We start from the raw sequence: 16,341 nt of genomic DNA, 5'->3' as shown, positions 1-16,341 counted from the left end.
CAGTCATGAGAGGGTGCAAGTTATTCTCATGGCATTGGTGTAGCCTTGTCAGTTCATTTACCCCATAGTCTACTTCATTTGTTTGCTTGGGGTCCCCTTTGCGTTTCCACCTGCACCTGAGGGTGTGGTATTTGGCTGGATCTTGAGCCTAAAAAGAGTTTGTTTGGATGACATGCAGACCTGACTGAGTGTTAGCCGATGGCTGGGTACTGCGTGGTGTGTGTGTTATCACATCTGAGTCTTTAACTGCTAGGACTGCTTGTCCCTTCACAGCAGTTAGCCAAAACTGACTGATAGATGCTCCAGAGATCCACCCGAGTCTTTAACTGCTAGGACAGACTGTCCCTTCGCAGTGGGCAGCCAGTGTGGCTGATGGGTGCCCCCAAGGGTTGGTGCAGTGAGCTTATTCCACCCGAGTCTTTGACTGCTAGGACAGACTGTCCCTTTGCAGTGGGCAGCCAGAGAGGCTGACGGGTGCCCCGGGAATCGGCTCCATGGAGGCAGCACGATTCAGCGCCCAGCTTTTACTGCACCTTACCACTGACCAGGCTGAATATAGCCAAACCGGCTAAGGTTCTTCGTTTGTGTTTGGCCGAGTTACAGCAACTAGAAGGAGTCAGGCTGAAGCTTAAACATAGTTACTATTTATTACAAAGCAGAAATGAAAATCTTAATGGTTACAGAATTATATAAAGTCTTAGTGGTTACAGTTGTGAGAAAAGTTAGATAAAATCTTAATGGTTACACTGTTATTGCTCTATTTGCTTAACCACTAGTAGGATGATACAAATGACATGTCAATCAAAAGAGTTACCCATTTGAGGACCAGATGCTTCAGCCTAAAGAGCTCTTACTATTAAATGTGCACAAAAAAAAAAAACCATTGCAGGTATAATTCTCACCCCTGCGTCCTTCGACTCCTCGCGTAGCCAGCGTCGTTCACTGAATCCCTTAGGAAGAACAAATACGAGGAGAGCGTTCCCTGGATCCTTGGGAGGCAAAGACCTTACCCGACCGGCAGGTGTAGGTAATTGGAGCTCATTTAGAGTAGGTTTCCGGGCCCCTCTTTATACCCCTTGGGGCACGTATAGTCTTCCTTATCTATAAGGTACCAATTGTATTGGTTTGTCTTTGTGACACCAGTGTTTACAAGGCAGTTACACTTGTAAGACAGAGATAACTAGATTTATAGAAACGGGGCAAACTTTCACATGGGCAGTAAAATTCCCTTCCTGGGACAAAAGTGTGGGTGGATCAATTATCAATACCAGCCAAGGGCAGCTTGAAGCCCCGAGGCCGTCAGCTAGACCGTTAGCCCTCTTATCGGTATTCTCCAGTCCAGGGTCATGCTGACATAGCACATCTGTGTTTGTGAGGCACCAGCAGACAGTGTTTGAGATTAGCGCATTTGTGCTCTCAAAACATTCCAAGACTGTGCTGTTTCTTTGTGCTGTGTGCTCTGAGGCACTGAAGAGGGGCAAGATGGAGTGAAGCAGGGGGATTCTGTCTGGCTACACTGAGTTAGCAATAGTAAAGCTATAAGGAGGTGCTATGCTATAAAATGGAAGAGGTTTATGATCTGGTATGAGCAACTGGGAATTTCTCCCCTACATTCAGGGGTGTTGGACATGTCGGACTACCTTTTACCTTCTAAATCCTCAGGGCTTTCCATCAGTTCTCTGATGGTACACCTGACAGCCGCCAGTGCATTCTACCCAACAGAGGGTGGCGGCTGCACTGTCCTCTCACACCTGTGTACATCCCAGTTCCTGAAGGGTTTAATTAGGGACTACCCTCCAGTGACAAAGCCTGGGACTTTGATAAGTTGATATTATTCTGGCTGAGGGGGTTGCTGTTTGAGTGGCTAGCACCATGCTTTCTGGAGCATCTTTCCATGAAGGTGGAGTTTCTGGTCATTATCATGTCATTCAGGAAGGGACACTAGGATTGCTCCTGGAGGATCCCACACACAGTATAAGGTGTCCATAAGACTACATGTGAGGTTTGACTTTCACATCAACCAAAGCATCCAAAGTTACCTATGTTCCTTCCCAAGCTACACACCACAAGGAAAGAGACCCAGTGGCACTTCTGGGATGTGCATAGAAGACCTATAAAGGATAAAGCCAGTCTAAAACTCACCTAGCCTCTTTGTCTTGTTTGCAGAGAGGATGACAGGAGAGGCCATTTCCACCAGAGGCTGTCAAAGTGTATCTCAGTATGCATAGTACACTGCTACAAGCTGAATGAGATGCCACTTGGGGGCAGTGTAAGAACACACTTGACAAGAGCCTCGGTAACTTGGATAGCCTCATTAGAGGATCATTGGCATGTACAGAGTAGCAACCTGGGGTTTGGTACACCTGCTCTGATGCGAGCATCTGCCTTTGATGCCTCCTGGGCTAGGTCAGTCCTGCATTCTGTACTGGTGCAAGCGTGGAGGCATCTGCTTCCTTGCGAGAGACTCTGTTTGTAAATCACCCAAAAGTGCACCACACAGAAGAACAAGTACTTGAAGAAAGAAAGATCATTCACCATGTAGTAAACGGAATTCTCTGAAATGCCCTTACGTGCATGAATCGTTTTCCAGCTGCCTTGAATTTCATTGTACAACCTTGCGGTGAAGAAGGAGCTGAGATGCGGGTGGTTCAGCAGCCCATTATATATCCAGCTCTGAGTGTGGAGCATAAGGAGAATGTGGGTGCATACAGGAACTGAGCAGACACCTCTAGGAGGAATTCTGTGGTTCTGGGCAGATGGAGCTCATGCACACTTGAAGTGCAGTGCCCGTCAATGCATCTCCTAGATAGAGCTCCAGTTATCACAAGTAAGTAATTGTTCCTTTTTCAAAGCAATAGGCTCAGGGTTTTAGTCTTATGCAGGATGTGGTTTATCATTTAAAACATGCGTAATCTATACCTAAATTAGTTAAACATATTTTGTTTGTTGTCACAGTAGTGATCTCTACCCTGTTATATTTTTACAGCTCCCTGAAAAGCTTCTGTATTCACAAGGCTGCAACTGGATTCAGCAGTATAGTTTTGGACCAGAAAGATACACAGGACCCAATGTATTTGGAAAATTACGTAAATGTATGGAAACATTAAAAACACAGGTGAATATTTAGGAAATGGAAAAGATGTTAGAAATGTGGAATGAGACTGAAAAGTATAATCATTTATTGTCACAGAAGTATCAGAAAAAGACATTGTTCCTGTGCAGTCTGTCAGCTGTTACTGGTATTTAGTGGATTTAAGTATGGGAGTAAGCATGCCCCTGTAGCTGGTGGTCATCACTATTTTGGTCTTTATGTAGTAATTTTTAATTCTATTGTATATATATTTGTCTTGGTTTACCAGCAAATTATCTTATGTTTTGCCACCCTGGTGTTGCTTGTTACAGGGCTAGCTACACCTTTGCCCTCTGTCTGACCTCACAAAGAGCATCCACATCAAGGCTTTTAGGTCTCTTTGTCTTTTTCTATCTTGGGGTAGATGCTTATGATTTGGGCCCTTATTAAATTACCCTATTTATATCAAGCACATGTCATAGAATCATAGAAGTGTTGGACTAGAAGGGATCTTGGTAGGTCACCTACTCCAGTTTCCTGCACACAAGACTGGATTACCTAATAATTAGACCAGGACCAGGGAAGATACAGCCCATGGGTCGGATCCATCCTGCCTAACACTTGGATCAAGCCCCTGGGCTGCATCTGACCTCTGCATACTATTTATACTATTCCAGGGAGCTGAGGGCCTGTGAGCTGCGACTCTGCAGCTCTTTAAATTGCTTCTATTTAAAGGGCTCCTGGCCCTGCTACTACTGCACCATTTGGCAGCTGCCTGCAGTTCCTGCAGTCATTTAAAGGGCTGGCAGCTCCCAGTCTGGCCACTGCTGAGGTAGGAGGGCATGAGGGGTAAGGTGCGCCAGGAGCCGTGGGCTTTTTAAATAGCCACAGGAACCTCAGGCTGTGGCCAGGCAGCGCTGTAGCAGCAGGGGCAGGGAGCACTTCAAATAGCACCGATCTAAAGGGCTCCAGTCTTGGCTCCCAGTCCCTGCTGCTCCTTCACTGCATGGCTCCCAACTGGGGTCCCTGAAGGTATTTAAAAACCATGTAACTCCTCGCCCATGCTGCTACCCTGGCAGTGGGATATAACTAAAATGTGGGCCAGATGTAGCCCAAGGGTGGGATCCAGCCTGCAGACTGTATCATTTCTGCCCCTGAAATAGATGAAGAGTTTTTTCCAATAAGAAAGGTCTGGCCCCATCACCTTTCCAAAATTTGTGGAGTGGCCATCCTGAGCAAAAATTATTGCCCACCTCTGAATTAGACTATTCCCTACAGGTGTTTGTTTAACCTCTTCTTAAAGACTTCCAGTAATGGAGACTCTACAACCTCTCCAGTAGGGGCATCATTTCAGATTGGTGGGGGTCGGTCTGTGTATGCTTTGATTATGGAGGGCAGACTGAGAGCATGCAGGGGGCAGAGTGAGGACAGTGGCTTCGAAATTGTTATCGAGCACGCTCCATAGAAGCCAAGCAACAAATGGGGGAGGGAACTGACCCTGTTCACCTTCCTTCCCTCTCTCCCTGATGTGACTTCTTTCCAGGGGCTATTAAGGCACTTGACAACTCTATTTTTGGGCAGATAATTTAGCAGTTAGGTGACAGAAGCACTGTATGTAATTCTTATATAAAAACCCCAAAATTAAATATTAGTCCCACTCAGCTCTAATACTAACATGTTCTGACACCTTGGCTATGTCTACAATAGCCAAAAACTTCGAAATGGCCGTGCAAATGGCCATTTTGAAGTTTACTAATGAAGTGCTGAAATACATATTCAGCACGTCATTAGCATGTGGGCGGCCACGGCACTTTGAAATTGACGCGGCTCGCCGCCGTGCAGCTCATCCAGACGGGGCTCCTTTTCCTATGAGTAGATGGGAATAAGGGGACTTCGAAGTAGCCGGGGTCCTTTCGAAAAGGAGCCCTGTCTGGACGAGCCGCGTGATGGCAAGCCGCGTCAATTTTGAAGTGCCACAGCCGCCCGCATGCTAATGAGGTGCTGAATATGTATTTCAGCGCTTCATTAGTAAACTTTGAAATGGCCATTTGTATGGTAATTTCAAAGTTTTTGGCTAGTGTAGACACCGCCCTTGTGGCAAATTACTTAAAGGACACTGGTTAGGCTTAAAATGTTAATGTATATTCTTACTTTGTCACTAACTTTGTGGAGAGAGAGAGAGACATACAGACACTGTCAGGACTCCTGGGCTCTATCTCAGCTTGCAGGGGGAGTGGGGCCTACTGGGTTACAGGTCCAGCAGATACATCTGGGTTTTGTATAAGAACTTCAGAATGGTCATACTGAGTCAGACCAATGGTCCATCTAGCCCATTATCTCTCTTGTAACAGTGGCCAATGCCAGGTGGCCAATGTCAGGTGCTTCAAAAGAATGAACAGAAGAGGCACTCATCAAGTGATCCATCCCATCACCCATTCCTGTCTTCTGGCAAACAGAGGCGAGGGACATCATCCCTACACATCTTGGCTAGTGGCCACTGATGGACATATCCTCCTTGATCTTGTATTGTTCTTTTTGGAACCCTGTTATAGTTTGGGCCTTTCCACCATACTTGGGAAAATATCAACAAGTTGACCACGAAGAAAAAGTTTCTTTTGTTTGTTTTAAATATGCTGCATATAAATTTCATTGAGTGACTGTCTTGGGTTGTATTAGTGAAAGAGTAAATAACTGTTCTTTTTTCAATTTTCCCACACCGTTCATGATTTTCTAGACCTCTAATGTATCCCCTGCCCTTTAGTCATTTCTTTCCAAACAGAAAAGTCCCAGTCTTTTTAATCTCTCCTTATATCGGGGGTAGGGGACCTATGTCCTAAGGGCCATATCTGGTCCACAACTTGCCTTGCTCCAGCCCGTCAGGATTGCGTCTTCTGCCTTCTCAGCAGGGCAAGCATGGGGGAGGTGCCACAGTTCAGTGAACACCTGTATAGCTGGAGTGCCAGCTCCCAGCTGCTAGGTGAGGGGATCAAGGTACAAACCACAGTTAGCATCTGGCCTGTAAGCACTGCCTGGCTCTGTGCCAGCAACAGCAGTGAAGGAAAGTTCTGTCCTCGATGCTGCTTGCAGATCCACCCCTGTAACTCCCATTGGTCAGGATTTCCAGCCAATGGGAGCTTCTGGGGGTGGTGCTTACCTGTTCATAGTGGTGCGGAGCCATCTGCAGCCCCCACCACAGGTGTTGCATCTGGCAAGCTCTCCCATCCCCTGCCCCTTTCTGTGCAGACCCCCACTCCATATTACCTCACTTCCTGCCCAGATCCTCCACCCAGCCCCACTCCTGCATCCTATCTCCCTTCCAGACCATGATTCCCTACCCTCAGTCTGCTCCTATGCCCTACCACTTGCCCAGACCCTGCACCCCCCTGCCATCCTGCTTCCTTGCAGCCCCTGCTCACACACTGAGCCACTTCATTTTAGCTCCACTCCAGAGCTTAGGGGTCCCCAGAAAATCTAGTGGTCCCCAGAGGAACGAATCTGGCCCTGGGGGGAATCCTTGAACCTTGGTACACCACCACCTGGTCTGGAGTGCAAGGGGAATCCCTCTGTTTATAAAAAGAATTCCCTGCCCCCACCACAAAGCTGGGAGCAGCACAAGCTTTGATGTAGATCAGAGCTGCCTCTGGAGCTAGGACATGTCTTTAAGCAAACCCCAGGTCTGAACTGCAGGGTTTCAAACTTTATCAGGGGCTACGGCCTCCCCCTAGAATCTCCCTAAAAAGGTCCCTGCTCCATAGGCAATTTGTTCTAGTTCTTAACCACCCTGACAGGAAGTTTTTTCCTAATGTCTAACCTAAACTTCCTTTGCTTCAGTTTAAGCCAATTGCTTCTGGTCCTATTCTCAGATGTTAAGTAAAATATTTTTTCACCCTCTTAATAACCTTTTTGTGTTGTTATCATGTCTCCCTTCTGTTTTCTCTCCTCTAGGCCGTGTCTACACTAGCCCCAAACTTCGAAATGGCCATGTAAATGGCCATTTCGAAGTTTACTAATGAAACACTGAAATACATATTCAACGCCTCATTAGCATGCGGGCAGCCGCGGCACTTCGAAATTGATGCGGCTTGCCGCTGTGCGGCTTGTCCCGACGGAGCTCCTTTTCGAAAGGACCCCGCCTACTTCGAAGTCCCCTTATTCCTATCTGCTCATAGGAATAAAGGGACTTTGAAATAGGTGGGGTCCTTTTGAAAAGGAGCCCCGTCGGGATGAGCTGCGTGGTGGCCAGCTGCGTCAATTTGGAAGTGCTGCGGCCGCCCGCATGCTAATGTGGCGCTGAATATGTATTTCAGCACTTCATTAGTAAACTTCAAAATGGCCATTTGCATGGCCATTTCGAAATTTGGCGCTAGTGTAGACACGGCCCTAGACTAAATAAATCCAGTTTTTCTCAAGTATCGGAGGGGTAGCTGAGATAGTCTGTATCTTCAAAAACAAGAAGAGTCCTGTGGCACCTTATAGACTAACAGATATTCTGAAGCATAAGCATTCGTGGGCAAAGACCCACTTCGCCAGATGCATGAGCTCATGCACGTGTTGTTTTTGAAGATACTGACTAACTTGGCTACCCCTCTGATACTTGTCATCAAGCAAGGCACGTTATTTAGCTGTATTGAATGAAACCCCCACTTACGCATCTGATAAAGCAGGTCTTTGCCCATGAAAGCTTATGCTACCAAAATTCTGTCAGGTTTTTTTCAGTCTTTCCTCATAGGTCATGTTTTCTAGATATTTAACCATTTTTGTTGTTCTCCTGTAGACTTTTTCCAATTTGTCCTCATCTTTCCTTTCGTGCAGCGCACAAAATTGAATACAGTGCTCCATCTAGAATTCACCAGCATGGAGTAGAGCATATCTTATTTTCTCAATGTCTTGTTTAAAACACTCCTACTATTTCTATATTTTCTGTTACTTTCTTTTCCCCCTCAGTGAATAATGGGTCTTCCCTGTCCTTGGTTTTCCTCTTGCTACTGATATATATTTTTAGACTACTTTCTTGTTACCCTTTGGCTACGTCTGCACTAGCCAAAAACTTCGAAATGGCCATGCAAATGGCCATTTCGAAGTTTACTAATGAAGCACTGAAATACATATTCAGTGCCTCATTAGCACATGGGCGGCCATGGCACTTCGAAATTGATGCAGCTCGCTGCTGCACGGCTCGTCCAGACAGGGCTCCTTTTCGAAAGGACCCCGGCTACTTCGAAGTCCCCTTATTCCTATGAGCAGATAGGAATAGGGAGACTTCGAAGTAGGCAGGGTCCTTTAGAAAAGGAGCCCTGTCTGGATGAGACGCGCGGTGGTGAGCTGTGTCAATTTCGAAGTGCTGCGGCCGCCCGCATGCTAATGAGGCACTGAATATGTATTTCAGCGCTTCATTAGTAAACTTCGAAATGGCCATTTGCATGGCCATTTTGAAGTTTTTGGCTAGTGCAGACGTAGCAGGCTAGTGTAGACACGGCTTTTATGTCTCTAGCTAGTTTAATCTCATTTTAGCTGGGTCTACATGTGAGCACCCTTTCGAAAGGGCAAAAATCGACATTCGGTGGTTGAAATAGCGGCCATCAAAAGGGAGCACCCGACACCATTAGCAGATCAACATTTCAATCTGCTCTTTCGAAGTGCTGCCGCGGTCTTTCGAAAGAGAGCCTCCACACAACTCCAAGCCCTCTTTTGAAAGACTGGAGGCAGGAAGCGTCACGGCCACCAAGCCCTTCCGGGGCCACAGCCAGCCGCTCCCTTTAAAGGCCCACCCCCCACCCTCCACTCCACATGAGCCAAGTGCTGCCCAGCTTTTCCCAGCCCAGCAGAGCCCACTTGTGCTCAAGATGGAGGCACAGCGACAGCTCCTGCAAGATGATTTGAATTTCTTGTGTTTGCTTTGTAGTGGACTGAAATAAGCGGGGTTAAAGACCGTGATGAAAGAGGAAACATGTGCAATATCCTTTTCTCTGATGAAAGCAAGGAATATAAACTGTATGAGGCTATAAAATTCATCATGCTTTTCCAAGTTGTGGAAGCCTATGAAAAGATGAAGTATGAGCAGAAACATGTGCCCGTCCTCTTTAGTTTCCTTTTTGCTCGTGATACCTCTTCAGACCCGTTGAGTTTCATGATGAATCATCTGAGTTCCATAGGGGACACCAGTGGTGTGGAGCAGGTAATGATGTAAATTAAAAATAAATTCTAGCAGTCCATGTTTTCTGAAGGATTAGGATTTGGAGGTACTTTTGAATACATTGAGTTGATACGATTAATATAGTTTAATACTAGAGCTGGATGAAAATGCATTGTTATTACAGCATCTAACCTGTTTATAAATTCAGGTAGAATTTGGTAAATAGTTTCAGCCAGAAAGACATTGGAAGAGAAATTTTGGAAAGGTCAGATCATTTCATTTTGACATTTTCTATAGTAACTCTTTTGACATCTGAACAAAGTGTCATTTGTAATCAACATTTTAAAAAATAGTTTGACCCCAAAGAAAAAACAAAAACAAAATAGTTTTTGTTTGAAACTGATTTTTTTTTCAGTTTAGCCATTGAGTTAAAAAAATCAGTTATTGCTCAGCTCTATTTAATACATCATCCATGATGGAATTATTTTATTTAAATTTTCCTAGAGAAAAGCACTTGAAAAAGGTGAGGGGAACTTTTCTGTGACATCAAAATAAAATGTTTTGGGGAATTATTCATACAAATTACTAAAAGCAGTGATATCACTGATATATAAAATAGCATGATTTTAAATGACAATATTTTGTACAGTCACAGAGAGGTAGTCTTGTTAGTCTATATCTTTACAAATCAAACAAAGTCATGTAGCAATAATCTGCATGTTTGACCTACTTCACCTTTTGCATCTGTTTGTTTTTAATATTAGCTTTCCAGATAGGCCACTTAGGAAAGTATATTTGCCCTTCTGAGAGATATCTCCTTTGGTTACTTATGAGCTGTGGTTGTGGGAAATTCCTGCAGCTGCAGTTCCTTGTCCATTCATAGTATTACACAAGTAAACAAGTTAAATGACATACTATAAACATCAGAGTATCACTGTAGTGTGGGGTGGCTCCCCGTACCCCTGTTTCCTTTTTCTAAATCTACGAACAAATGTACGTGTCTTTTCTTTCCCTCCCACCTCCCCAGGTTGAAATGTTTCTTCTTGGATATTTACTTGAAGTAAGGATAAGAATATACAGGCTGTATAAGTTTAACACAGAAGAGTTTCAAGTAAGCTATCCAGAGGAATATCACAGGGACTGGCAGGAAATCTCTCTTCTAACTGAGGATGACCATCACTATCACATCCCCATTATCAGACTATAAGACTGATTTCTAACCGTGTCATGCAAGAAGTGACCATCACCTTTAAACCAAGTCATTTGCTGCCAATATTAGGATTTCAAGTCTATAACTTGTGACTGCAGGACACACTGATGTGTTGTGCATAACTGTGCAATGCCAAATGATGCCTATTCGTAAAGAAGGTTGGTTCGGCACTCCCAAGCGACTGACTTGGGAGAGAAACAAAGATGGTAATAAAAATAAGTAACTTTCAGTACAGTAGTCCCTCAAGGTATGCGAGGGTTGCATTCCCACGCACCCTCACACAATTCGAATTTCACGTAAGTTGGAGGGGGGTGGCTTTTTTTCCCCAGCAGAACACGTGTTCTGCAGCCAGGGAAGCAGCAAGAGCACCTGGAGCTCCTTTTGAAAGGTAAGTCCTGGGAATGGGGGGGTAGTTGGGGAGGGATAAGCCTGGTGGTGGGTTGGGGCGGTGGAGTGCTGGTGGTGAGCCAGGACCATGCGGCCCTTTGGGGGGTTGAACCAGAGCTGTGTGTGTGTGTGTGTGTGTGTGTGTGTGTGTGAGAGAGAGAGCGAGAGAGAGATCCAGAACCAGGCACGGCGGGAGAGTGAGCCAGAGCTGGGTGCAAGAGGAGGGGTGAGCCAGGGCCACGCATGCGGGGCAGGGGTGGAGCTGGAGCCACGCATGTGCAGGCGTTGGAACCGGGGCCGTGCAGGGCAGGGAGGTTTGAACTGGAGCCATGTGGGGCTGGGAGCGTTGAGCCAGGGCTGCAAGGAGTGGGATTTTGAGTTGCATTTAATTCTCACTAATGAGAGTTAAGCGCAACTTGAAATCATGCATTTTGAAGGACTACTGTATAGCATTACTCAGTGTATTCTTTTCCCCCATCTCCGTTCCCTCCCCTTCTTTTTGGAAGGGTCAGATTTAAATGTTACCTATCAAAAATATGAAAAAGATTTTCTTTTCAATTGATTTGAGAAAGTTGTATACTGCAGTGCGTTTTCAAATACTGCCTTTTCATAAAAATGTTAACTCTCTGTACATTAAGTACATTTTAACAGAAGTGCATTTCTAATCTTTTTTGTATATACAATTTACTACTTTGAAGTTACTTTTCTTAACATCAGGTTTACTTCTAGTTTTCGAAGGGTCTTGAGTGTCCAGTATAACAAGAAAATTGTCTGAAATTACTGTTGAAATAGCAGTTCCCACTTTTATGTTAATTAAAAAGATGTCTACTGTGAAGGAAAGGAGTGCCAGATACATTTAAAAAACAAGTATTGCTGTCTTATATAGGGAGCTTCACACATTCCCATCATTCTAAAAGAGTGAACTGCAATTTGACCATTTTATAAAATTAGGAAGTTTAACTTTAATGAAAATAGTGATAACAGTTTTGCAATACGTTTGTTTGTGATATATGGACATTATCATAAACGTAAAATTGCTTGAACCACTTCAGTAATAAGAATTAGAGAGAAGTTTACGATAAGAAACAACTTCTCTTTAAATATTATTGAAATAATCTCCAAAGACGTGTAGTGTTTATTTTATTCTCACAGGAAATAATTTACCAAAATGAAGTGATGAATCATGTCCCCAGGAACTAAACCAATTTTCTATGATTTTAGTACATAGAGATTGATCTATTCCTTTTGGTAATAAAAAGCCACTTTCCCCCTTTATATTTGTTGAGTATTGTATTTGTTTTGCTTTGTTTTCTGAAAGTTTTACTTGATTGGATGTTTTGTTCAATATTTTGTAGCCTTTAATTAAAATGGTTTGAAACATAATTTTGCACATCTTACCTAAAACACATTTCTGATTATATTTTATTTATACAAAATGTTTCTCCTGAATTCAACATGTTCATCTGTTTTGGTTCCATTCTGTGTGGGCACAGGTTTAATATTAGTTACAGCACCAGGCAATGCAGTATAGGAAGAAGGAGGGCAGCCCTCGGTGGGGAAAGAATGGGTTAAGAACTAGTTAGAAAAGGTAGACACACACAAATCCATGGGCCTGGATTTAATGCATCCAAGGATACTGAGGGAATTGGGAGATCTCATTGCAGAGCCTTTGGCTATTATGTTTGAAAACTCGTGGAGATCAGGAGAGGTCCTGGATTATTGGAAAAAGGCAAGTGTAGTGCCCGTCTTTAAAAAATGAAAGAAGGATAATCCAGAGACCTATAGACTGGTCAGTCTTACCTCAGTCCCCCGAAAAATCCTGGAGGTGGTCCTCAAGGAATCCATTTTGGAGCACTTGGAAGAGGGGAAAGTGATCAAGAGTAGTCAACATGGATTCACCAAGGGCAAGTCATGCCTGACCAATCTGATTAGCTTCTATGATGAGGTAACTGGCTTCGTGGACATGGGGGAGTCAATGGATATGATATACCTTGACTTTAGCAAAGGTTTTGATACAATTTCCCACAACATTCTCGCACTTAAGGAAGTATGGATTGGATACATGGACTGTAAGATGAATAGAAGGTAGGCTTGATGGACGGGCCCAACGGGTAGTAGGCAATGGCTCAATGTCTGGTTGGCAGTTGATTTCAAGTGGAGTGCCCCAGGGATTGGTTCTAGGGCCAGTATTGTTCAACAGCTTTATTAATGACCTAGATGAGGGAATGGATTGCATTCTCAGCAAATTTGCAATGGCACTAAGCTAGGGTCAGGTAGATTCATTGGAGGGTGGGGATAGGGGCCAGAGTGACCTAGATGAATTGGAGAATTGGGCCAAAAGAAATCTGATGAGGTTTAACAAGGACAAGTGCAGAGTCCTGCACTTGGGACAGAAGAATCCTAAAAAGTGTTAGAGGCTGGGGACCAACTGGCTAAGTAGCAGTGCAGCAGAAAAGGACCTGGGGATTACAGTGGATGAGTGGCTGGATATGAGTAAACAGTGTGCCCTTGTAGCCAAGAAGGCTAACGGCCTATTGGGGTATATTAGGAGAAGCATTTCCAACAAATCTAGTGAAGTTATTATTCCCCTTTGTTTAGCACTGGTGAGGCCACATCTGGACTATTGTGTCCAGCTCTGTCCCCCCCAGTATAGAAAGGATGTGGATGCATCAGAGCGGGTTCAGTGGAGGGCAATGAAAATGATTAAGGGGCTGGAGCACATGACCTATGAGGAGGGGCTGAGAGATTTGGGCTTATTTAGTTTGCAGAAGAGAAGAATGAGGCAGTATTTGATAGCAACCTTCAGCTTCCTACAAAGGGGGCTCTCAAGAGGATGGAGAGAGTGCCTCAGTGGTGACAGATGGCAGAACAAGGAGCAATGGTCTGAAGTTACAGAGGTAGAGGAAAGCGATTTCACCAGGAGGGTGATGAAGCACTGGAATGCGTTACTGAGACATGGTGTGGAATCTCCATCCCTGGTGGTTTTTAAATCCCAGCTTGACATAGTCATGGCTAGGATGATCTAGCTGGGGTCGATCTTGCTTTGGGCAGCGAGGCTGGACTGGATTACCTCCTGAGATCTCTAGAAGTCTATGATTCTATGAATAGTAGCATACTGCTCCTGTTTCCTGCATACGAACAGTGTACTCATTACTTTACTTAAATAGACAAATGTGGCTCAGTCCCCAGTAAGGTTACAATGTAGTGCCCTTGCAAATTTGTGTATATAAAGTAAAGATCTGCAGATGTGTTTGTTATACTTTTATGAGCATTTAGAAAGTTTATTAACAGTCTACAGTATCTGGACAGGATATTTATCATGACTAGGAATATATAAATACTATAAATGAAAATGAATTATGAAAAAATTACATTATTTTTGTTCTATTAATTTTGAATACAAGACTTTTCAAGACTGTTGCATTAAAAATGTCCTCTTTATGCTAAAATGCCGGGGGACCTATTGAACAGATTACCAATTGATTTAAGGAAAGCTGGCCATACCATTAAGAGATGGTCTGAGCAGTGGGGCAGGTGCTGGGAAGGAGAAAAAAGCAGAAAGAAATGTCCTTTATATAGATGTGTCTAAATCTTTAAGAAGCCTGTAATGCAGAAGTACTGGGGTGTTCTGCACTGCTGTGCCAACATGTGGACTGAGGGGCTGCTTTTCACTCTTGGGATCCTTGGAACAGCCCCTGGAATACTGCACTAATTTCTCCATTTTTCATATGAGATTCACAAGTTCCAGTGTTTTTACCAGAGGACCTGATAACTTCCAGTAGCAGGATTTATTTAGCTTATGAAATTTGTAAATTCACTACATAAATCCATTGTTTTACTTTCTTGACTCCTAATTTAAGAGGTCTGAGGTCCTTGGGGTGCATGCACACATCCCACTCCTCATCTGAGTCTTTTAAAAGTGGGAGCTGTAGGTGTAGCTCACATGCCTGATACTAGTCATTTGCCCTATATGCGACTGGCTTTCTACCTCTTAGGTGTGTTTGTACTGCAGCCTCTACCTGTGTCCAAGTGTGCCCCAGTCTCTCTATTGTCCACATTCAAAACCCTGAAGCGCACATCTTAAGTCAAATACATCTCAAGCTGGCTAGCTCCACAAGCAGATTGAGAGTGATCTGACTATGGTGTAGAAGTGCCTTCATGGAGAGAAAATAATGAGTAATCAAAGGGTTCTGCAATCTAACCAAGAAAGGCACAAGAACCAATGGCTCTCAGTTAAAGCCAGGGAAATTCAAATGAGAAAGCACAAATTTTTGAGCCTGAGGGAGATTAACTACTGGAACAAATTACTGAGGTACAAGGTGGATCCTCTGTTTCCTGATGGCTTCACATCACTACTGGTTGTCTTTCTGGAAGGTGGGATTTAGTGAAACGTGAACTATTGGTCCTAATATGGGGGTAAGTGTGTGACATTTCATGGGCCTGTGAAACAAATGCCACATTAGGGGATCAGTGGCCTAAAAATTGTAAGTCTGCAGGGTTGAGGAACAGGCTCTGCTGTTTTATTGGGTAGCCTGCTTTTGCCCCACAATTAATAATGAATAAGTGGGGCGATTGGGGGAGCTGCTCAAACATCCAAAAGGACTGGCCCGGGGCGGACGTCAGCCCTGCAAGGGAGAGGTGGGTGTGGCATTGACTTTACAAGGGCATTTGGTAGGAACTCAGCCTATTGGGCAAAGGTGGTGAGGAGGCTCTGACCTCTCAGAGCTCATTTGTCATCAGCCAGATAAGACCCGGATGCAAGGCAGGGGAAATCTCAGAGATCCTATTTCGTCTTGCTGCAGCAAAGCCTCTGCCTCACAATCTTCCCTGGAGAACCAAGAGAGGATTTATGGTTCTCCACCTGAGTGCTAAGGAGGAGCTTCTGGGGGAGTTTTCACCATTCTGAGTGGATTTTGTAAGAAGCCGACATCTCCTGTGCAGAAGGGAATATTCTTAGTGAAGTTAGGAGCCTGTTTAGTCTGATCCATATGTTGCCAGCCAAGCTCTCGGCTCTGAAAACACAAGGTAAAGCTGGCAGAAAAGTGTCCCACCCAGGGCTCTGCTCCTTAGTAACTGGCTGGCTAACAGGTATCAAAATGCCATTGTAAAGGAAGACTCGTTATCAGGCAAGTGTCCTAGTAGGGTCCTGCAGGCCCTTTGCTATTTAACGTTTTGATTGGTGACTTGGAAGCAAATATATGATCATAATGGTAAAATCTGCAAGCAACAGAATGATTGGGGACATGGTAAATAACTAAAAGGATGTGTCACCAACAAAGAGCCAGATAGTGGTTTCCAACCTTTTCAGTCACAGGGCACACTTACATGAGACAATTGCACGGCATGCCCACCTTTTTCAGATGAATTAATTGCTCATAAATGTCACATTTACTTATATTTACAGTGGTTACAGTCTGACTAGAGAGGTTTGCAACACAGTAATGCATGGAACAAGCTACACAAAGCTCAAATGCAGTAATTTTCAAATCCGCTCCAGAATACATTGTTTCAGACAGTCAGTACAGACACATTTTCAAAACC

The 16,341-nt window shown here is 44.3% G+C and overlaps 1 protein-coding gene across 1 annotated transcript in view; it reads left to right on the top strand.

The window, feature by feature from the left end:
• Window positions 1–12,183, top strand: part of OTULINL (OTU deubiquitinase with linear linkage specificity like) — a 36,047-nt gene extending 23,864 nt beyond the window's left edge. The window contains exons 6-8 of the mRNA XM_074985956.1: window positions 2,987–3,115; window positions 8,973–9,245; window positions 10,231–12,183. Of these exons, the coding sequence (XP_074842057.1) occupies window positions 2,987–3,115; window positions 8,973–9,245; window positions 10,231–10,410 (582 nt within the window). The 3' untranslated portion in view covers window positions 10,411–12,183. The remainder of the gene's footprint in view (window positions 1–2,986; window positions 3,116–8,972; window positions 9,246–10,230) is intronic.
• The last annotated feature ends 4,158 nt before the right edge of the window (window positions 12,184–16,341 follow it).

This window comes from Carettochelys insculpta, chromosome 2 (assembly GCF_033958435.1).
Source record: "Carettochelys insculpta isolate YL-2023 chromosome 2, ASM3395843v1, whole genome shotgun sequence".
Taxonomy (NCBI): Eukaryota; Metazoa; Chordata; order Testudines; family Carettochelyidae; genus Carettochelys; species Carettochelys insculpta.
Note: the sequence above shows the minus strand (reverse complement) of the source record. Positions and strands in the feature narration are given on the sequence as shown.